The sequence below is a fragment of the Hypanus sabinus genome, chromosome 20 (genome assembly GCF_030144855.1).
Source record: "Hypanus sabinus isolate sHypSab1 chromosome 20, sHypSab1.hap1, whole genome shotgun sequence".
Taxonomy (NCBI): Eukaryota; Metazoa; Chordata; class Chondrichthyes; order Myliobatiformes; family Dasyatidae; genus Hypanus; species Hypanus sabinus.
This window is the reverse complement of record NC_082725.1, coordinates 14,865,336-14,888,925: the sequence shown is the minus strand read 5'-3', so window position 1 is coordinate 14,888,925 and position 23,590 is coordinate 14,865,336. Positions and strand designations below refer to the sequence as shown.

Below are 23,590 nucleotides of genomic sequence, written 5' to 3'. Positions count from 1 at the left end.
GGAAATCCACCTTGCTGGGACAGGCATCCTAGCTCTACTGAGCTGGCTCACAATAGGAGCACTATTGTCAAAAAGGAGCCTTCTGCTGCAGTCGGGTGAAAATATCATCAAATGCAAAAGAGATGTTACTGCTTCATCAGTGGAGGAACTTGTGCCAAATCTTAGAGAACAGAAGTACCGCAGATCACTGAAAATTAAACAGGAATGGTTCTGATTTTTAAAAAGGCAAGCTTGTATATGAAACCTTAGCAGACAAACTTCCTATTCAAATTCATTTTAGTAGGTTCAGAACATGTGATACAACAGCGGTCTGGGAGAAATTTTTCCACACATACTGTGGTAGGAGGAGGGCTCAAACCTCTCTTTCCCGTAAATGTTATGTCCCAAAAATGGAGATGTAGCCAGGCTTGGAAAGATTTTGTCTTTTCCCCACAAAGATGTTATAGATGTTGCCTGTTCTTCTAATCATTTGCTCCGGCTTCAGCAGAAACTTTCTCCTCTCTTTTGCAATCTGCTATAAACTCATTTCGTCTGATGAGCCAATTAAGCATTCTTTCATCATTTTCAATCATCCAGAGTGGGAATTGGACGGCGAATGGATTAGATTTAAACCCTACCAGGAATTCCAAAGTTCAAAAGTTCAAAGTAAACTTAACAAATTATGTATATGTCATCATATACTACCTTGAGAATCATTTACTTGCAGGAATTCACAGGAAAATAAAGAAATACTATAGAATTTATGAAAAGCCGTACATAATAAAGAGTAACAAGCAATGTGCAAAAGACAATTTGTGTAGTAATAAAAAAGTAAAGAAATAACAGTGAGAACATGAGCTGTCGAGTCCTGGTTTCTATGCATGGAGTGAGGGAGATCAGAATGCAGTTAGTGGGCAAGGCATCCTCAAATCAACAAACTGGCTTCATCCAAACGTATGTTTATGCTTGTGATTGGTACTGTCAGATACAGATTTGTTTTCTTGTTTCATACAGCTTGTTTTATCTTTTCGTCTGGAATGAAACTGCATATTAAAAGAAAGGTTAGCAAGGCCATAGAACAACCAAGCCAAGACTGAGGTTTAATTCTAGAGGAATAGAATTGATAACTGGGGAGTTCTACTCAAGCTGAATCAAACTGTGTGTTGAAACTACACAAGACTCAAAATCAATTACTTAACTTTTAGGCTCGCCTCTGGAAGCCTTTGACGGGGGAGGATGATAAGCAGGTCCAAATCTGGACTTTTCAATCTGTAGCAAAAAGGAATTTTGTCTCTTTGACTTTTACTATAATAACCAGTTTTCAAAAACCTGGCAGAAAAACTCAGTGAAAAGCTGTCAAATAGTACAATTAGTACAAAATTACAGTGGCCAGCTATGTGGGCTGGGAGAACTCGTTGAGAAGCATTTAATAAACACCAAAGATCACGGCTCTTTGATCTGCACTGAAAGTCGTTTGAGTTCGACTGTGCCACCTTTTGCCAGTGCTGTATAATGACGGAGAGACAGGGAAAAAAAAACAACTTAGGCATGTGGAAAGCGGAGCTCCATATTGCCTTGTTGTTGAAACCAATAAAGAGTTGGGAATTGAAAGAGGAATCCTGGAAATCCGCAGCAGGCAACCGTCATTGGAAAAGGAAACAAAAATGTAATGTTTTGATTGGGATCTTTTAATTAAAACCATATTTGAATTACATCAGCTCGGCTAACTTTGGTATGGCTTCTCTCAGTCACCTTAATACCAGTGCTGCTGATCAGACTGGGACATGCATGGAATTCAATGTGATAGCTCCGTTTGGTACTAGTTGCGATCTGATTGTGTTTGGCACTGGGCTCGCAGCTTGACAGGTGCTCCTGTGCACAAGGGAGCAGTTTGGTACAATGCAGCTGTTGATAAAGTTCCTGCGGAGAAATATGACCCTCAGTTTTACAGTTTTTACAAAGACCTGTCAAGTTTAACTTCCCCTGATTGGAAGTAAAACGGAACCCATTTGAAACAACAAATAAAACAGGGTCCGCAAGAACTAATTTGCACCTGCATCATTCAACTGACTCAGTGATGTGTCCACATGAGTTTTTCCAATTTCTCTTTATCCTTCCTAATGCCTGTTTATGGAGAGCAACGTTGATAGATGCAAGTGGTAGTCAAATTAGGAAGGATGAATTAAATGAAATCAAATGAATTATTTTAATATAAATGTTGCTAGTTATACTCCATCTTTGATTTCCAAACGTTGACATCCTGAAGAAATTTGACTTCAGAAAGCATCGAAGCAGATGGTTTGAGTTGTGCAGGGGGAACCGAATTCAGTCCAATGACCTTCTACTGCCTGGAACTTATTGCAGACTGCTCAACATTGCTCAAACTTTGAGAAAGCAACGCCGAGAGAGTCACTGGTAGCAGCTCAGCCAGGAGTTCAGTCCAACATTCCTTGCGTTCTGGGAGGCACCACATTTCCCATCACCATTAACACCTTGTGCTTAATCCTGGTGTCGTGGTTGGCTGACCGCTGTGTTATATATCAGCGACTGGGTAGTATGCAGCTCTCCGTGCAGCAAGGCTAATTCATTATGTGGCTGTAAACCTTCTGAAGAATGAAGAGCAAGCACGTATTTCCTTTCCTCCTGCTGATACGAGGGGATAAAATGAGCAGCATTCCTAGAGCTGAGAAGTGGCATGGCCCCCTCTTTTGTCCTGGCTCCTACTTTTCTTTCCCAAGCGCCTAATGTTACTGTCTGTCCCATTAATGACTAATTCCTATCACAGCACTGAGTTCCAAAATGTTATTAAATTTTATTTATTTTATTGAGATACTGCGTGGAACAGACCCTTCGAGTCATGCCACCTAGCGACCCCCGATTTAATCCCAGCCTAATCACAGGTCAAGTTACAATGACCAACTGACCTAACGTCTGGTGGGTCTTTGGACTGTGGGTGGAGACCAGAGGACCTGAAGGAAACCCAAGCGGTCACAGGGAGAACATGCAAACTCCTTACAGGCAGCGGCAGGAATTGAACCCTGGTCGGCTGTACTGTAAAGTATTGTGCTAACCACCACTCTACTGTGCTGCCCCAAATCTGACTACTATCCCTGTCCAGCCTTTCTGTTTTGAGCAACCTTTCCTTGGGTTCTATGGGCCCTGCTCTTTTTATACTCTTGTTTGCTCTTTCCTGTAATGTTATTGCTTGGAGACTTTCAGTCTGGCTGTTGCTGCCTCATCGCCCCAGCTATGTGTAGCTGAATATCCAGTGCACATACTTTGCACTGTGCTTGAATTAGCACATTCAGCAGCCGGGAGCTTATTGCTTGGAGGTTTTTCTTGGCCAGAATCCGTGATTCAGATACTGAATTGTGTTTATTTCATAATTGTGCTTATTTATTTATTGAGATACAACACGGAGCAGACCTTCGACCCACAGCACCCAACAACCCACTAATTTAACCCTAGCCTAATCGATGACCAACTAACCTATCGACCTGTAGGTCTTTGGACTGTGTGAGGAAGCCCATACAATCACAGGGAGGATGTACAAACTGCTTACAGACAGCAGCGGGAATTGAACCCAGGTCACTGCTACTGTGAAGCGTTGTGCTAACCACTACGCTGCTGGGCAACACACACAAAATGCTGGAGGAACTCAGCAGGGTGGGGAGCATCTCTGGAGGGGAATAAGCAATTGACACTTTGAGCCGAGGAAGGGGGAAGAAACCTGAATAAAAAGGTGGGGGGAGGGGAAAGCTTGCAAGCTAGCAGATGATAGGTGAAGCCCGATGAAGGGGAAAGGGGGTGGATGGGGAGGGGCTGGTGAACTCAGAAGCTGGGAGATGATAGGTGGAAGAGGTAAAGGGTGAAGAAGAAGGAATTTGATAGAAGGGGAGAAGAGATGACCTTAAAATAAATGGTGCTGAAAATATAAATCTGAGACAATAGTTTAAATTAACAGTGAAAACTGAGCAAGATTGCACAAGTTAAAATGAACAGAAACCATTGTTAGAACTGGTGGGCTGCGAATTCTGTTGCCTAGTATTAGACTGTAGCTTTGACCACTTATGGATGGAGCTGTGCTAATCACAAATTTGACCTGGTACTTCTCTTCAAGATTCACATGTGCACTTGCTATGATTTCCATGCTGTGTAGAGCCCCAGGTTGTCCTTGGCTCCAAAGCCATTGGCATTCTCGACATGGCGATAGACTCACTCTCTGTATTAAGACCCATACTCACCTTCCTTGTACAGTTTAACCAGCTTGACTCCTCTGAATTGCTGCCTCCATGATGAACCAACCAAGCACCCACTCACTCTCCTGGACCCTCCGTTCATGTTCCTGACTCACCAATATCATTCCCAGCCCACCCCATCGCACTAAGCTCACTCACAACTTAACTGACCACCTTGCTGCACTCTCACCACCTTGAATCTTTCAAGACCTTTCAATCTGCTCATAGATTCCCCCATCCACTCCATCAATTTATCTTGCCTACAATCATGCTTGAATCAGGTTTATTATCATGGGCATCTGTCATGAAACTTGTTTTGTGGCTGCAATACAGGGCAAAACATATTAGAATAGGAAGTACATACACAGTGGACTCCGGTGAACTGGGACACATCAGGATCGGCACATTTTAACCCGATTAAGCTGCTGGCCCAATTACCCAAAGTTTCATGGAAGTCGTTTAAAAGGTATAAAAATTCAAACTACCATTTAACTGAGTAACAAATTATGTATTTAAATGAAATACAGAATGAATTAGAACACTACCAATACTACTGCAGTAGTATCTAACTGTGTATCAGTTCAGCACAGGTGCCTAGAGCAGATAATGGACTGCCTACAAACAATGCTGTTGATGATTACATCCTCAAAATCTTCATTTTCATTGTAACATTCAAGATGATTGTTGATGTCTCCAGATTCTTCGTAATTCCTAACTTGTTGAAGTAGTGAAATTGTTTCATTTTCACTCCCAGCTGTTTCTGGCATCTCTAAGCCTGAATGTTTGACACTGTAGCGAGCAAAACAAATCACTGCTTTTCTTCTCTTCGAGATGATGTATCACATTGAACTGCTGCTGCTAAGTTAACAAATTTCTCATCACATGGCGGTGATAATAAACCAGATTCTGATTCTGATTCTATTTAAAGACTGTCCCTAGGCAGGGTAAACACCACACAAGTGCATGCAGTTGACGGCAGTTGGAAACTGTTCAGCAACAGTCTTCTGTACCAATTATGCGACATAGTGCCCCGAATAAACAAAGGGAATCCCAGCTATTTTCTCAATTAGTTTTTGTTGTCCCCTGGTGAGTGCGCAGCAAAGTCGTTCAGTGAATCAAGTTGTGAGTGCAATTAGTGGGACGGGATGGGAATGATGCTGGTAAGTCAAGACCAAAACAGATTAGTGGATCCAGGAGAGTGGGAGGTCACTTGGTTAGTTCATCGTTTGTGAAAGCAGCAATTCAGAACAGTGTAGCTGGTTAAACTGCACAAGGAAAGTATTACAGTCCACACAACAGTGCAAAAAAAAGATCAAAGATATTGAGGTCGATAGTTTTTATGGGTTCATGGACCATTTACAAATCTGATGGTGGAAGGGAAAAAGCTGTTCATAAAACATTGAGTGTGTGTCTTCAGGTTCCTGTGCCTCCTCCCAGATGGTAGCAATGAGAAGAGGGCATGTCCTGGTTGGAAAACCATCCCAGAACTCCTCTGTCTAGCAGTAGCCACTAATTCCACTTTTTAGAGACCACCAAAGTTAAAGAATGGACCTTGGAACATTTGACGTCATTGCAAACAACTGGTGTCAGGTGATATTTAGAGATCTATTGGGAAATTTATATTATAAAAATCAATAATGTAGGGATCCAGGTTTCCTATCATTCACAGTTCAACTTACACATACCCCTTGGATTTGTGCACAACAGGAGGCTTTGCATGCTTTGGGCACAGCAAGTCCTTTCTTTTGCTAGACCCATCGTTGTCAACCTGGTGGAGGATGTCAGGTAGCCGATCAGCAGCATGTGGTGGGGTGGGGGGGATGGTGGGGAGGGTGAGGAAGACTGTAGGATCAGCACACACAAAATGCCAAGGTTGGGTAGCATCTAAACAGTCGATGGTTCAGGTTGAGGCCCTTCTTCAGGACTGGAAGAGGAAGGGGAGGTTAGGAGTTGGGCAAGAACCCTGATGATGGGTGATTTGTATGTCAGCGTTCGCATCTTCAGTGTGTCTTGTGCAGGATCAGGAGAATGATGGGTAGGCATCATTAATGGAGGGGAACACTGATAGGGAGGGAAAATAGGCAGCAGAGGGGGCATCATCAAGAGCAGTGCAGTTGTCGAAAAGTAACTGGAACGTGTGGGAGGATAATCAAACTGACTCATGACGGGCCCTTTAAGAACATTAACAGTGCCTCATTGTGGGAGTAAACACCAGGGAAGGTGCATTTTGGTTGACCTATCTGCAGGATAATACATGAATGATCTGGACCAAGTAGAAGCGGATTGGATAAGATCAGGCCATTCATGGTGAACACCAAACCAATGCTCATAGATTACACTAGAGCACTACAACACATTACAGTCACTTCAGCCCATAGTCATGTGCTGATCTTTTAACCTACTCCAAGATCAATCTAACCCAGGGGTTCCCAACCCTCTTTATGCCATTAACCAAAGGGTCCATGGACCCCAGATTAGGAACCCTTGATCTCACCCATCACTCCTATGTGGCCCTCCATTTTTCTATCAGCCCTGTGCCTATCTAAGAGTTTCTTAAATGTCCCTGCCTCGACCGCCTCCCCGGGCAAGCACCCACCACATTAAGTCATGTTTTTCGTATAAATGGCCCACGCCGTCTGTTGACCGGTGGACTTTGTAAACAATATCAAAAAATCTGCTGCACACCACCTGAAGAAAACTAAAATGCCCGATGATGTTTTGTTTGTGCATTTAGTTCCCATGTTAATCATGCAGCAGTGAACCACTCGTACTCAGATGAAGATTTCCGATAAACATTGGAACCTAGCACATAAAGACATGGGATTACTTGTGAACCTGCTGCCTCAGGAGAGCTGTTGCTTTGCAGCCTTTGCTCTAGTCAGCCAGCTGCAGTACTGTCTAAGGTTTCTGAGAATGCTTTCCCCATGCCTGGAGCCTATATATATATATATATATATATGTGTGTGTGTGTGTGTGTGTGTGTGTGTGTATATATTACAGTATGGAGAGTCCTAGAGTCCTCCCTGAAGACTTGGATTCAATGCCTGTGCTGTTGGTGTGGTATGGGGCAGTTGAAACTCACTTTTGTCATCATGCACAAATCAAGACCATTATCCATACTGCATGCTTAATCAGCATTGGAGCCATGTATTGTGGGAAGCCAAAGCTTCATGTACTTTGTTGTGACAGGCCGTCACTGAGGTGCTCTGTTTAAAGCGGACAGGAATACTCCAACCCATATATAACCTTTTTTCCCTGTGTCTATTCAGAAACAAATGTTGATAATCTAAAGGAAAAAGAAAACAAAGTTCAAGCATTCACAATGTGATATATTCAAAGCTAATGAAAAAGTTATGCCTTTAATTTAATTTTTGTGGGTGGGGGGGATTATTTTCGATGACTTAAATATCAGATTACTAAAGGAGAGGAATGACCTGCACTTTTTGTACTGACGTGGTTGATAGGATCAACCATAAGAATATTAATCAGCGTTGGTAATGTTTGATACAATGTCCTTGTTTATTATCGTGGATATTTCTGTGGTACGTGCAACAATAGTTGTATTTTTGTAAGTTGCATTCTCACATGAGGACAGAGCAGATAGCAGCCAGTGAAACTGCAGTGTCTGCAAAACCTGTAGCTACAAAAAAAATGATTTAGTCACGCAGAGAACTTCTTTATAGGAGGTGACATCATTCCCATGGTTTGCCTTATTAGTGATGCACACTGGCACTTAAACATTTCTTCAGCCATCCAGTAAGTACCATTTTCTGTAACTGATATCTTTGACCATTCTCATATGCAGTCTGTGATCTTTGGCTTTCAGCCAAGTCCTCTCTCTTAAGGCAGCAGAAAGGAACACTTGTTTCCCCAAGATATGATTCCTGAATTTAATTCAGGATTAAAGGCAATATTTACTATTGACCATGGCTGAGGGGGAATTACTGAAAGAGTTTGTGCACAGGTTGTGACACATGCTGTCGAGTTAATAAGCTGTGTTTATATTTTGAGAGAATAGGTCCACCAAGTAACTGCGGGGGTAACCTGCACAAGTGCTGACAGACATTTTTCTGGTTGTCTCGGTGATGGTTTGAGTTACAGTCTGAGCTCTTTGCTCCCGTTCTCTCCTGAGCTGTGCGCAAGCCGGCTGTCGGGAAGTGACCTGCTGCACCCACACAAGGTGGGTAGCTGGGCACAGAATGACGGTTGCAACTCCTCGCCGAAACAAGTCCAGTGATCTGTATAACAACCCTCTCTCCGAGCACACTCTCAACGTGCAAATGAAAGGCACTGTTCACCTTACTGCATTATTATGACAAAAGCTTACTTTCAGAAGACAATACTTTAAGAATAAATTAGTATTATTTGTTATAAAATGATTATACCAAGATACAGTGGTAAGGGTCTCGGCCTGAAACGTCGACTGTACTTATTTCCATAGATGCTGCCTGGCCTGCTGAGTTCCTCCAGAATTTTTGTGTGTTGCTTGGATTTCCAGCATCTGCAGATTTTCTGTTAATGTTGATAAGCTTCTTTAACATACTTTTCGTACAGTTGAAATCATCGTTCAATGCCTTGAGGTAGAACAATAACAGAAAGCAGTGTAAAAGCTACAGAGAGAGTGCAGTGCAGTTAAACAATAAAGTACAACACCATAGGACCATAAGATAGATTCTGAGGTCAGGAGTCCATATGATCATGCAAGAGGGTTTGAGAAGTTCTCTTGGTGCTGAGGAGATCTGGACTTGCGAAGCTTGGTGAGCTGGTTGACAGCTCCACAGATGGGTGTGTTCCACCTGCTGCTTCAGTCATTTTATGTCTGCAGATCAAATTTGGTTTCTTTTTAGATCCCAATTGAAAGGCAGAGTCTTTCTGAACCAGAATTACACAGCCAGCATTTGAATAAATTCAACAGTCTGGGCTATGAAACCTTGCAGGGCCGTAGAGAGTTGAGAGGTTTTCACCATACCGTGACTTGGTGTCCATCCAGTGTACAGGGTTAAAAGCCATTTTCTCCAATTGATTAGTTTTGTAAATATGATATTGCTTGTAAATCTCAATTCACTGAGACTGGTTTTATATAAATTATTAACTAATTACTGCTAAATACTATACCATGCATGGTGACTTGCTGAGTTCCTCCAGCGTTTTGTGTGTGTCATTTAAACCAATGTTCACACAAAAATGTTACGGTGTCAGATATATTTTATTTCCAACACATTTCAAGTGACTATGAAGTAAGATTATTTTTTTTTTTTCTTTCCATCTTTTCCTGGTGGCTTTGTGGCTGCCTGTAAGCAAACGAATCGCAAGGTTATATAATTTATACATTCTTTGATAATAAATGTACTTTAAAACTTTAAAAATCCACTTGTTGTATTTGAGCAACAGATTTAAAATAATGAGGGGGGAATGTCATTGGAACCTGTCGAACTTTGAAAGCCCTAGATAGAATGGACATGGAAAGGATATGTCCTCCAGTGGGGGAGTCTAGGACCAGAGGGCGCACGCTCAGAATATGGAGATGTCCCTTTACGACAGGGATGAGGAGGAATTTCTTCAGCCGGAGCATGCCGGATCTATGGAATTCTTGCCATAGGTGACTGTGGAGGCCAAGTCTCTGGGTCCATTTAAAACAGAGTTTGATAGTTTCTTGGTTGGTATTGAGCATCAATGGTTGCAGGAGAAAGGCCAGAGAATTAAGAATGAAAGGGATAATAGATCAACCACGAGGAAACAGACTCAATGGGCTGAATGGCCTAATTCTGCTCCTATGTCTTATGGACTTAAATCAACTTTGATGTTTCATTACTTTATAATCAGGAGGATAGAATTTAAACTTAAAACTTCAGTGTACCATAAGACCATAAGGCATAGGAACAAAAGGTGTTGCATTTGAATGGACTTTCACAGGAGCAGAATACCTCAGTTTCTCTGATATACCTCAGACTGAGTGGGTGACTTTGAAGAACGAGAGTCATGCAAGTTAAAGTAATTTAGTTTGTTCTGCCTAATGTGCTTTGTTCTTTTCAAAAACAAGATTTCATGACATAAAGACAGACATTACATAACATTCCAGGTTTCTGACAACCGTCAGTTTCAATCTTCCAGTCCAATTTATGCTTGGATCTTTTCACAGCTGGACTGTTGGTGACTGGGGAGAGTGCAGTCGAACGTGTGGAAGAGGTGAACAGCAGAGGCAGGTCCGCTGCGCTCGAAGAGTCGCCTACAACAAGCTGGAAGATGTGCACCAAATGCTCTGCCCGTTTCCAGCGCCAACTCGGAAGCAAGCGTGCAATACTCGTAACTGTCCACCCGCGTGGAGCGTAGGAGCCTGGTCTGAGGTACTCTTCAAAGCTCCGAGCAAGATCTGAACCGTTGTGACAGGTTTTATGAAGAAACTTTGAATAGCTTTACCGACACTAAAGATCTTAATAGACCCAGTACAGATGCAGAACATAAGCAGTAGCAGATTACAATCAGAATTAGAGGATTTTAATATTGAATTGTATATTCAGACCTGGACTGAAATATGCGATAATAATCTAAGGGATAAGTGTGGCTATCTATGAGATACAGGGAATTGAACGAACTGAATCCGGGGTTTTATATACTAAACCTGTAAGTGGATTAGTCTCCAGCCCTCTGGAGTTTCTCCCAATCCTGTGCATTGAGCCGGTAGTTTTGCAACCAGACAGACTTGGAGTCTGTTCTGTGGTTATGGTTATGTGTGCAGGGTGCGAGAAGGGGCATGTCCTCAGACTTTGTTCCTCACTGTGGGCATGAGAAATCTGAGGTAATGATTTCTGGGCTGGCGCGGCCACTTGTATCTCATCTTGCTTTCTCTCCAGTGTTCGCGAACGTGCGGAAAAGGATGGAGAAAGAGGAGTGTTGTCTGTAAGAGCACACACCCTACTCCGGGCACACAGATTCTACACGGCAGTGCTTGCAAAGCCCAACCAAAGCCCAAGACCCAGGAAACGTGCCTGTTGAAACGTTGTCATAAACATCGCAAAATGCAGTGGTTTATATCTACATGGACCGAGGTATCCACCTAGAAAAGATTGCAAATTTATGCATAGATAAAACCATAATAGAAAATAATGGATAACCAATCAATAATTCAGTATAAAGAGTGAAGTGTCTTTTGTTTTCAGCATTATGCAGTTAAATCATTTTTAACAAATTTATTATGCCAGTGTCTATTTTGTGCCCACTTGATGACTTCACCTGAGACTTGGGAACATGAGCCTTAAAACCTGTTAAAATTTCTTCGTCAGGGGTTCATGGCAAGAGATTATTTTCTGTGCAGTGTTCCCTTCAGAAAAAACATGGACTATGTTTCCTTACGAAGACCTATCAAGAAGGCATTCCTGGAACAACTTGGCCACTCTAGTCCGGCACTGAGCTAGGGCACTGGTCAAGTGAGTTAGCAAGTTATCTCCATCCGTCACCTGCCCCAGCCATGCTGCAGTGACCTTCTCCCTCCTCACTGCTGCCAAGATCAGCCTGTCGCTCCACTACATCAGGGTCCCAATGTTCCCAATGTTCCATTTCACTCTCCCCGTACGCCCACCAGCCAAATCTCTGCTGGTGACAGATTGTTTGCCCTTCCCTGATCCCCAGTCTCAAAATCTGACCGGCATCATATCACTGCCATGTTGAGACCAAACTCAGGCAAGAGGAACACCACCTTATTTTCCAACTGGGTAGCCTCCAACCTGACAGCATGAACATCAATTTTTCCATTTTTTAGTAACTTCCTGCACCCTCCTTCCTCCTCCTTTTCAGATTCCCCATCCTGGTTATCCTTTTACCCCTTCTCTTCCCCTCAACTACCCACCACCTCCCTCTGGTTCCCCGCTTCATTCCCTTTCTTCCATGCTCAACTGTCCTCTTCCTTTAGACATAATCTTCAGTCCTTTACCTCTTCCACCTATCCCCTCCCAGCTTCTTTGAAGAGGGTATGGCCCAAATGGCGAATGTTCCTAACGATAGATGCCTCCTTCTTGAGTCACTACCCCTTGAAGATGCCCTCAATTGTGGGGAAGTTTGTGCCTTTGATGAAGTTGGCTGAATCTATAACCCTGTGCAGCCACCTACCAGTATACTGAAACTAACCTGCCATTTTTGATCAACACACACAAAATGCTGGTAGAACACAGCAGGCCGGGCAGCATCTACAGGAAGAAGTACAGTCGACGTTTTGGGCCGAGACCCTTCGTCAGGGCTAACTGAAAGAAGAAGTAGTAAGAGATTTGGAAGTGGAAGGGGGAGGGGAGTCCTGAAATGATGGGAGAAGACAGGAGGGGGAGAGATGAAGCTAAGAGCTGGGAGGTTGATTGGCAAAAGGGATACAAGTGCTGGAGAAGGGGGAGTATCATAGGACGGAAGACCTTGGAAGAAAGAAAGGGGGAGGGGAGCACCAGAGGAAGATGGAGAACAGGCAAGGAGATATTGTGAGAGGGACAGAGAGGAAAAAAAATTAAAAATTAGGGATGGGGTAAGAAGGGGAGGAGTGACTTTAACAGAACTTAGAGAAATCAATGTTCATGCAATAATATTGGCTGTTTATCTATCTGCATCCAGAAGCTCCTGATAGTTTGGAACAGGTGTAATTTAGATTCCTTTTCCTTCAGCCCTTCACCTCTTCCACGTCCCCTCCCAGCTCCCCACCCTCCCCCTCACCTGGTTCACCTATCACCTGCCAGCTTGTACTTCTTCCCTTCGCTGACCACCTTATTCTGGCTTCTGTTCTTCCAGTCCTGATGAAGGGCCTTGGCCCAAAACATCAGTAGTTTGTTCCCTTCCATATAGGTTGTCTGAATAGCTGACATCTCCTGCTTTAACTTCCCCATGTGGCAGCTGCTCTTTATGTCCAGTCTTGCTGCAGTTGCCTCCTTGGCATGTTTTAATCAGAAGATCATAAATGTACCAAGAGGATGGTGATTCTGTAGAATTCATTGCCACAGACGGCTGTGGAGGCCAAGTCATCAGGAATATTTAAAGTGGAGGTTGATAGGTCCTTGATTGGTCAGGATGTCAAAGGTTATGGGAAGAGGACAGGAGAATGATCAACCCCATTGGAATAATACAGTAACTCAGCCATGATGGAATGGTGAAGTAGAGTTGATAGACCAAATGGCCTAATACTGCTTGTCTGCCTTATGGTCTTATCATCCAGAAGCTTAATTTTTTCCTACCCTTTTATTTTCCAGTGTTCTGTATCTTGTGGTAAAGGGATTCAGAAGAGACACTTAAAGTGTGCGGACAAGGATAATTCTGGAAAGTACAAAGAGTTTGCATACAAAAGGTGTAACCACTTGCCGAAACCTAACCTGGAGCTGGAGAGAGCCTGTGTTCTCCGAACGTGTCCCAAGCCATCAAACGAGGCTGTTTACAGCAACGCACTGACAAGTTGGTATGCCTCACCCTGGTCTCAGGTAGGGACATGTCCAATAACATTGTAATAATATCATATATAATATTTAATTCATTTGTCATGTGGACAGTGAAATATACAGTGAAATGCATCATTTGTATTAAATCAGCAAGGACTGTACTGGTCAGTCTACAAGTATCGCCATGCTTCCAGCACCAACATAGCATGCCCACAACTCTCTACGCTGACCATACTTCTTTGGCATGTAGAAGGAAACCAGAGCCCCAGAGGAAACCCAAAGGTCCACAAATTCCTTACAGTGGGAATTGAACCCTAATCTGTGAAGTGTTGCACTCAGCTCCCTGTTCGTTCGTTCAGACTTAGTCTCAGGAATTTGTTCGGACAGTTGTTCCGTCTTGTTGTTTCTATTGAGATATGGCACGGAACAGGCCACCCTGCAATCCCCCGATTTAACCCCAGCCTAATCACAAGGTAATTTACAATGACCAGTTAACCTGCCAACTGTTAGGTCTTTGGACTGTGAGAGGAAACCAGAGCAAAGCCTCTCAGTCATGGGAAGAATGTGTACACTTCTTATAGGGCAATGGCGGGAATTGAACCCAGGCCATCTGCGCTGTAAAGCTTTGTACTAACCACTGTGCTACCATGTCTTAGGAATCAAATGGAAGGATGACAGCTTTAGTTTCATCATCTTACATGGAACTAAAACACGAATTTAAGGGGAAGAACTCTTCCAGAGATAGTACTTTTAAATATTCAGGCAATTAAAAATGAGCTTCATTTATCACACGCACATCAAAACAGACAGTGAAATGTGTTCTTTCCATCAATGAGCAACACTGTCTGAGGCTGTGCTGGGGGCAGCCTGCAAATGCCCACACTTACGAAGCAAACGTGGGAAGTGGGAGGGCACCAGAGGAAACCCACCCAAACATGGGAGAAGCAGGCTTACAGAGAGCAGCATCGTTGAACCTGGGTCGCTGACGCTAAAGTAGTGTTGCGCTAGCCACTATAGATGAGATTTAAGGCTACCATACTGTACTGCTTTCTCCAAAGATAACTGTCTCGGCTGTGAATAGGTTTCTGAACTACAGGGTACCGAAAGCCTCCGAATTGGACACGTTCAACTTTGGAAGTATCAGGAAGTCGCAATGAAGGGTCAGGGATTTGCCGGCAAGGATCAGTGATGCAATGAGGGAGTGACTCTCAGCAGTAGGGGGGAGCGCAGGGATCAGTGAGTCAAGCATGTCATGAGGGGCAGTCATGTAACGGGTGAGTTAAACCCACTGGCAAGGACAAGCTGGGTTACTCCACCATCAGGTCCTATAGCAGGATCAGCAAGTGCCTCTATTAGCTGCTGCCAGTGAAAGACCATCTGCTGCTATCCCTTGCTGCCATCAGTATCGAATGTGGAACATTACAGCACAGTACAGACCCTTCAGCCCACAATATTGTGCTGCCCTTTTACCTACTGTAAGATCAATCTGACCTTCCCCCCTACATAGTCCTTCATTTTTCTATCATCCATGTTCCTATTTTAGAGTTTCCTAACTGTTTCCAGTGTATCTGTCCTTCCCACCATCCCTGGCAGTGTGTTCCATGCACCCATTTCTCTCTGTGTAAAGAAATTCCCTCTGACATCTTCTCTATACTTTCCTCCAATCACCTTATAATTGTGTCTGCCTCATATTAACCATTTCTGCCCTGGAAAAATGTCTCTGGTTATCCACTCTTAATGTCTTGTACACCTCTACCAAGTCACCTCTCATCCTTTGCTCCAAAAAGAAAAGCCCTTCCTGTTCTCCCAACAGAACCTCATGAGAAATGCCTTCTTGTCCAGGGGTATTGTGGGAAATCTCCTCTGCGCCCTCCCTAAAACTTCCACAGTCTTCCTCTAATGAGGTGACCAGAACCGAACCCAGTATTCCACCGGGGCTTTACAGAGATGCAACATTGTCTACCGAATACTGAGGGCTCTGAAGTAATTTAAACTAAAACGGAATTGTTCTACTGACTTCACACACAAAATGCTGGAGGAACTCAGCAGGCCAGGCAGCATCCATGGAAGAGAGTGAACAGTCAATGCTTGGGGCCGAGTCCCTTCGTCAGAATTGTGTGTGTTGCTTTGGATTTCCAGCATCTGCAGATCATCGTCTGTGTTTTCCTGAGTTATCTAGTTAGCCAGTTCCAGAATTAGTCGTAGTGATGAATCACCTATTTATTTCCGTCAGGCCTTTATTGCTGTGCCTTCACTCAGCTGAGATTAGATAGATTTACACCAGCTAAGATTAATTGACTGTTAACTAAATGTCCACTTGTCATAACCATTTAGTATTCGCACCACAGGAACTAATATTTTGAACTCAATGTTCATGCCCCAGGTTGCAGGCTTCTCTAGCCTGAGTCGGGCCTCAGCCTGGCAGTGAAGACAGCCAAGGATGGCCAGAAGGGTGTTGGAATGGGAAGGGGAATTGAGCTGGCCTGCCGCTGGGAGCACGGGACAGCCATTGCAGACAGAGAGTAGCCACCCTGCAAAGCGGTGGCACACTCCACGCTTGGTCTTGCCAACATAGGGCCAGCGTGCTAGCATAGCACTTTACAGTGCCAGCTGTAAGATTTGGGGCTCCATTTCTGCTGCTGCTGCTGCCTGTAAGGAGTTTGTATGTTCTCCCCGTGACCATGTGGCTTCCCCCCAAGTGTGCTGATTTCCTCCCATCTTCCAAAGGTGTGCGGGTTAGATTGAAAGATTAAAGATCAGCTTTATTTTTCACACATACATCAAGACATAAAGTGGAATGTGGTGTTTGCATCAAATCCCATCAGCACAGCCTGCAAGTATCAACATGCTTCCAGCGCCAATGTAGCCTGCCCACAATTTACTGATCCTAAACTTACGTGTTTGGAATGTGGGAATCAGTGGGTTTATAGTAAATATCAGTGGATAGTTTGCCTCCTGCAGTTGGCGAAGTGGAGATACATCCCTACCAAAAGAGGTATAAGGCACTCCTTCCCTCCACTAGCCTGCATGTCACCCTTCGGCAAAGTGTAACACCTGCTTAGCTCCCCTGATCGGGGTCACTCGAAGCCATGAGAGTAGGTGGTGGATGATTACGTGAGCCATCAAATTCTAAATTTGTGTATATTTACAAAATACAATTAAGTTGGTCAGTAAAACTATTGAAAATCTTTTCTTTGTACTTTTGTCAGTTAAATAAAGGTTCACGTGAATTAACACGTGATTTTTGTTTTCATTGCATTTTGGGAAATATCCCAACTTTTCTGGAAATGGGGTTTGTACCTCCTACCCATGTCTAAAAACAGAAGTTATAATAATACGTAAAAAATGCTGAAATCAGTTCATTTTCTGTTTTCTTTTACAGCATCTCTGGTCTTTTGATTTTCATGACATGATACCTTTAAAGTGTTTTATTTTTAGCTACCAAAACCTAGTAACAGACTGATTTTTGTTTCCCAGTGCTCGGTTAGCTGTGGCGGAGGGGTTCGAGCCCGCGCAGTGCACTGCCTTGCGTATGGCCGGCCAACCTCAGGTTGCCTTCTACACCAAAAGCCAGCCTCAACAGAAGCCTGCAACACACATTTCTGCCCGGTACCTGAAAAGAAAGGTGAGAACTCAAAGAACGTCTTTTTTAACAGATAAACCTTTGAAGGTGTAGGAGGGAAGGGGTAGATTGATCTTAGTGTAGGTTAAAGACCATAAGATATAGGAGCAGAATTAGGCCATTTGGCCCATCAAGTCAATTCCACCATTCATCATGGCTGATACATTTTCCTCTCAGCCTCAATCTCCTGCCTTCTCCCATATCCGATCTAGAATCTATCAACCTCTGTCTCGAATATACATAAAAATATGGACTTCACGGCCACCTGTGGCAAGGAATTCCAGAGATTCACCACTCACTGGCTAAAGAAACACATCCTCACCTCCGCTCTGAAAGGACTCAGCTATTCCGTTGCTGTGTCCTCTGGTCCTACACTCTCCACCTCTGGAAACATCCTCTCCACATCCACTCTATCAAGGCCTTTCACCGTTCAGTAGGTTTCAATTAGGTCACCCCTCATTCTTCTGAATCCCAGTGAATACAGCCCCAGAGCCATCATACAATCTTCATATGACACGAACCTCCTTTGAACCCTCTCCAGTGTCAGTGCACCCTTTCTAAGGTAAGAGGGTCAGCATGCATCATGGACCAAAGGGCCTGTACTGTGCTGTATTGGTCTGTGTTTTTGTGTTCTTTTTGAAAATAAAACCGCAAGATTTGTTTGCACTTTTTAAAAATTATGATGTAAAACACCTTATTATAGAAACACACTATACTTCATGTTTGTTCTCAAAGTAGAGAGACCATAATGGTGGGTTAAGTGAAGTTACATGACCGTGTGGACGTGCCATGGGTTTTGCCATAACTCTGTTAGTTATTTATTTCTGATAGGAACTCATTTGTTTATGGATACAAGATGTTTAGATTACTCTTTAAATGAATGTATTTATAGTTCATGGGTTGGTTACTACTAGAAAGTACTACTAGAAAGATAGTCTTGTGCTTCTTCCCTGCTGAAGAAAAGTACACATTTGCCATATTGGTTTCCCCGGTGATGAAGACTTGCATTGCTGTTATACCAATCAATGTTAAGGTGCCTTTCGTGGTATGACCCCTTGACGGACCACTCATGCAGAATCAAGCCTTCACAGAGCTTGAGGATGGGTTAGTAATAACAACAGAGGTCTGGAATTTGCAAAACCAGATCAAGTAAAAGTAATTCAACCTTCGGGTCCACCCCCAGCACCACAGCTGATTAGGATCAGATTTATTAGCACTGACGTCATGAAAGCTGTTGTTTTGTGGCTGCCGCAGACCTGATTCAGATTCTGATCAGCTGTGGTGCTGGGGGTGGACCCGAAGGTAGAATTACTTGCTCTGGTTTTTCAAATTCCAGACTTCTGTTGTTATGACTATGACGGTGCAATACTTAAATATATTGCTATAAGTTACCATGAGAAACATTAAAATAATAAATAATTAGTGAAAAAAGAGAGCAAAAAGAAAATTGCTGGAGTTTTTGGTGACATACAAAACCACCCCGTACTCCTAATGTCTTCTTTGTAATTGCATCAATATGTTGGGCCCAGGAGAGGTAATCACATCCTCCGTCCCCTACAGATAAGAGTATGACAGTCCCAATACCCTCCTCTTGGCCCACTATGCAACTCTTGATCAAAGCCTCAGTGCTAACCCTTTCCACATTCAACTGACACTTAGACAAGAACCCCACAGCCCCTGTACACGTCTCACTTCTTATGCTGGTGACCCAGCTTCCACAGCAGCCCACAAGGCAACGGCTGAATTTAATGTCAGAGAATGTGTACAGTGTACAACCTGACATCCTTGCTCTTCACAGACATCCACGCGAAAGGAAAAAAAAACCCGAAGAATAAATGACAGAAAAACTTTAGAACCCCAAAGCCCCCTTCCCCCCCATGCACAAGCAGCATCAAAGCATCGACCACCCCCACTTGTCCAGTAGAAAGTATCATACCCCCCCCCCCACCACCACCCACCATGAAAAGCAATAGCAAGCCCCCAAAGACCAGGATCTATAGTCAAAGACGACTGCTCGTCCCAGCACCTCAGCATCTCAACAGGCCCTCTCTCCAAAACAACCCAGCGTTATGATAGAACAACTGGCAAAATTATTTTTAAACTTAACCAGTTGTGTACGCAATAAAATATTACAGAATTGGGGAGTTTGCTGGCCTGCCAAATGCCCCCTAACGCAATAATCCTTTGGTGCTTCTAAATGTGCAGGAACACTTCCCATGGTTCCACATTCCAACCAGGGCAACCAACTAGGCACAGTTCACCCCTGCTTAACCCTTTCTCCCACCAACTGCTGCATGGCGCCTACAACTGTACCCCCCCCCCCTCTTCTACAGCAGGATGGTAAATTGTCAGAGCAGGGGTCCCCAACCGTTTTTATGCCATGGACCAATGGCATGAAGCAAGGGGTCTACGGACGCCAGGTTGGGAATGCCAGTGTTAGAAAGATCTAGAAGTGAGAAAATTACATGAATATATGTTTGGAAAGAATAAGTGTGGTATAGTAATGCACGCTTTAGGGGAGATGTTTTGTTTACACAAAGAGTGGCAAGTGCCAGAAATGCATGGCTGGGGGTGGTGGTAAAGGGACATTTTCAAGACTCTTAGATTGGCACATGGATGAAAGGAAAATGGAAGATTCTGGGCTGGGTGGGAAAGGGTTTAAATTGATCATAGATTAGATTATGTTGAACGTAGATTAGTACAACACAATACGGGCCCTTTGGCCCATGATGTTGTGCCAACCATTTAACCTAGAATCATGGAGAAACAGCACCGAAACAGGCCCTTCAGCCCATCTAAACCATGCCAAAACCACTTAAACTGACTACTCCCATCGACCTGCACCAGAACCATATATCTAACATCCATGTACCTATCCAAACTTCTCTTAAATGTTGAAATTGAGCTTGCATGCGCCACTTGTGCAGGCAGCTTATTCCACAGTCTCATGACCCTCTGAGTGAAGAAGTTTCCCCTCCTGTTCTCCTTAAACCTACTCTAAGATCAAGCTCATGCTTCCCTCCCACGTAGCCCTCTATTCACTTTTCATCCGTGTCCCTATTTAAGACCCCAAAATCTCCCTAAAAATTCACCTCTGTCGTCATCCTGGTAGTGCGTTCTGTTCTCTTACTGTTGGCCTGGCAACGTAGGCCAAAGGCCCATTCTGTGCTGTACTGTTCAGTGAAAGTCACCTGTGATGCATTTCAGGAGAGGCAAATTCAGCCAAGTATCTGTGAATGGCATGAAATTTACAAAAATGGGTGGGTAATTATTGTATTTTCTTTCTCTTTCTCTCTTTCCCATGTTGACGCCACAAAAGGTATTTTTTGCAAGGATTATTTCAACTGGTGCTATCTGGTGCCCCAGCATGGCGTTTGCAGTCACAAGTTCTACGGCCAGCAATGTTGCAAGTCATGCTCCAAGTCAAATATATAAAAGAGCCTATGAAAGAGTGAAATTTTCATATGAACAAGCTGCAGATTTTAATTTGTGTTGCATCTGATGACTGGAGAAGGCAATGAAGACTGTTAACTTACATCCGAGGCATGGCATCATTCTACTCAGCAAATGTGGTAAAGGACAGTTTTGTTTTACTTTACCACCAGCAGACCAGAGTAACCTTTGCCACTGTGTCCATGTTGGATTCTCAGATTCCCTGGCGGCAGTGAACTTTAACTAACTGAAGAATATCAAGGAGGTCAATGTGAGAATGGAAGAAATTACCGTCTAAAACTTATTCAATGTGAGCCTTTTAATTGCCCTGTAAAATGTGGCCATGTATGATGAACTGTGCAAAGTTTGAACACCAGGAGGTATTTAACACATTGTGTAAATGAGGGCAGAGAGCATAACGGGTTTGCAAGGGTGCAGTGGGTTGGAAAGATAGGTGAAGTGAATTTTCCCAGCTTATTTATTTTACCTCATTTAGATCAATGGATGGCCATTAATGAAAACACACTATGCTGAACTAAAACTACTGCAGCTAAGATGCCATTGTAGTGAGCCCTATACCCGTTGGTTTCAAGAAGTGTTGGCCTTTAAGTAATTCATTGGTGCTGTTCTTTTTAAAGTACGGTGAAAGCGTGTTGCTGTTAATTATTAAATCATACTCTCAAAATATATATTTAAATCTGTAGAGACAGATACAATTGGACTATTTTGAGAGAAGGGATAATAATTACATCAATGCATGGCAGGAATTGAAGGTATTTTATTTATTTATCAAACTGATAGGTCTTTTTAGAACTGGTGGTCATTATTATTGAAAATGAAGTTCCACTTTGTGCACTTACAGCCTGTGTGCCATAATTGAGACAGAGCCAGAGACTGACCTTAATCTGTGTCATTCTTTTTAGAGTATCACTCAGTATAGTACTTTCACAATATTATTGTTGGGCTTCCTGGTACCACTAAATTAACAATGGTGCTTTCAATTGCAACCTTAGTAGAATTTTTTTAAAGCAAAAGTTCTAATTTATTTACAATTATCTTGCAAATTTGTTGATATTTTTGCCTTTTTGCAAAAAAAAAGCAATGCACAGTTTAAATAATCAGAATTGTTGAAGTACCATGGTTACTTTGAACTTTATGCAATTCTGTGCAAAAATACTGTAAAAGTTTTTCACTCAGCTGTGAGAAAAATATTTATGTTTTTATGGAGTTTTGTAATAAAATTTCACTAAAAATGTGATCATTTCTTTCTTTGCTGTGTGTCTGAATATTTGAGAATTTCTTAAACTTGTGATTTTTACTTAAGAAAGATTATTCTCAAGGGCCATTAATTCAGGTCATGGAATATTTTGAGATGTAAAGATTATTTTATGACAAAGTGTAATAGGGGAATTAAGGGTTATGGGGAAAAGGCAGCTAGGTGGAGATGAGTCCGTGGCCAGTTCAGGCCGAGCAGTCTCGATGGGCCGGATGGCCTACTCCTGCTCCAATTTCTTATGTTCTTATATAGAGGGTTCTCTTAATAAAGTATCCATATAGTTCAGATAGAAAAAGTTTTCAGTCTTCAGCAAATCACACTTCCTGATGTGTTCAAATGTACGTCAGATAATCGTTGATCTTTCAGACTAAGAAGAGACTCAGCTCAAAACATCGGTTGTTTATGCTTTCCATGGAGGCTGCCAGTCCTGCTGAGTTCCTGCAGCATTTTGTGTCTGTTGCTCAAGATCTCCAGCATCTCCGGAATCTCTTGTATCTATCAGATCATTGGGATGTGATGCACTTATTACTGAGCACAATGAATGTAGCCAATATTAGAAGCTAAGATGCAATTTACACCTAATCCTTACCTTTAAGACATTGCAGTGGCCAGAAGAAAAGAGGCCACCAGCTTTAATTCATCTAATTAGCCTGACAAAGGCTTCAGAAATCTAAAACTTGGCATGCACAATGTAAAATATTTTTGCATTAAGCATGATTATTCTATGATAATATGAGTTAGATACAATTTTGTTCATTCATTCGTTGTGTGCCTTGTTGTATGATGTGGACGATCATGGTCTTTCCATGACCATGGTTGTTCTTGGCAATTTTTTCGACAGAGGTCATTTGCCTTTGCTTTCTGGGCAATGTCATATCAAGACAGGTGACCCGCCCCTCCCCTCAACACCTATTATCAACACTCTTCAGAGATTGTCTGCCTGTCGTCAGTGGCCGCAAACCGGGACTTGTGCGCCACCCACCACCTGTTCCCATGGCTTCACACGACCCTGATTGGGGGTGGGGGGTGCTAAGCAGGTGCCACACCTTGCCCAAGGGTGACCTGCAGGCTAGCGGAGGGAAGGAGTGCCTTACACCCCCTTTGGCAGAGACGTATTGCACCCCACCACCCCTAGATACAATATCCTGCAAAATTGTTACATATTAAAGTCTTTTTAAGAGGGTGATTCCTTATGTGGACTGCTGATGCCCTGGTTACAAGTTGTCAGTACCAACAATTAAAAAATTAATTTATTTATTGAGATACAGCATGGAATAGCCCCTTCCAGCCCTGGAGACAAGTCCCCTGGTTTAACCCTAGTCTAATCAGGAAATAATTTACCGTGAAGGGTTAACCTACCAACCGGTAGGTCTTTGGACAAAGCCAACATGGTCATAGGGAGAGCTGGCAGTGTGGGGAATTGAACCCGGATCACTGGTATTGTAAAGTGTTGTGCTAACCGCTACTCTACCGTACTGCCTATGTTTTGGAAGGGAATAAAGGCACTTCATTTTCGTGAAGTTATTTCTGATGAAGAATTATGGACCTGAAACTTTATCTCCACCTGCCCTCAACTTACCCATCACCTTCACCTTTCTCCCTCTGGTGTCCCACCTGCTTCCCTTTACTCTGTGGTCTACTG

General features: G+C 43.1%; 1 protein-coding gene across 5 annotated transcripts in view; it reads left to right on the top strand.

Moving 5' to 3' along the window:
• LOC132378320 (A disintegrin and metalloproteinase with thrombospondin motifs 16) overlaps positions 1-21,864 on the top strand; it is a 227,629-nt gene extending 205,765 nt beyond the window's left edge. For all 5 annotated transcript variants that reach the window (XM_059945139.1, XM_059945138.1, XM_059945137.1 and 2 more), the window contains 5 exons: positions 10,357-10,561; positions 11,069-11,263; positions 13,436-13,660; positions 17,096-17,243; positions 20,560-21,864. In XM_059945139.1, coding sequence (XP_059801122.1) covers positions 10,357-10,561; positions 11,069-11,263; positions 13,436-13,660; positions 17,096-17,243; positions 20,560-20,675 — 889 coding nt within the window. In that variant the 3' untranslated portion in view covers positions 20,676-21,864. The remainder of the gene's footprint in view (positions 1-10,356; positions 10,562-11,068; positions 11,264-13,435; positions 13,661-17,095; positions 17,244-20,559) is intronic.
• Positions 21,865-23,590: the final 1,726 nt, after the last annotated feature.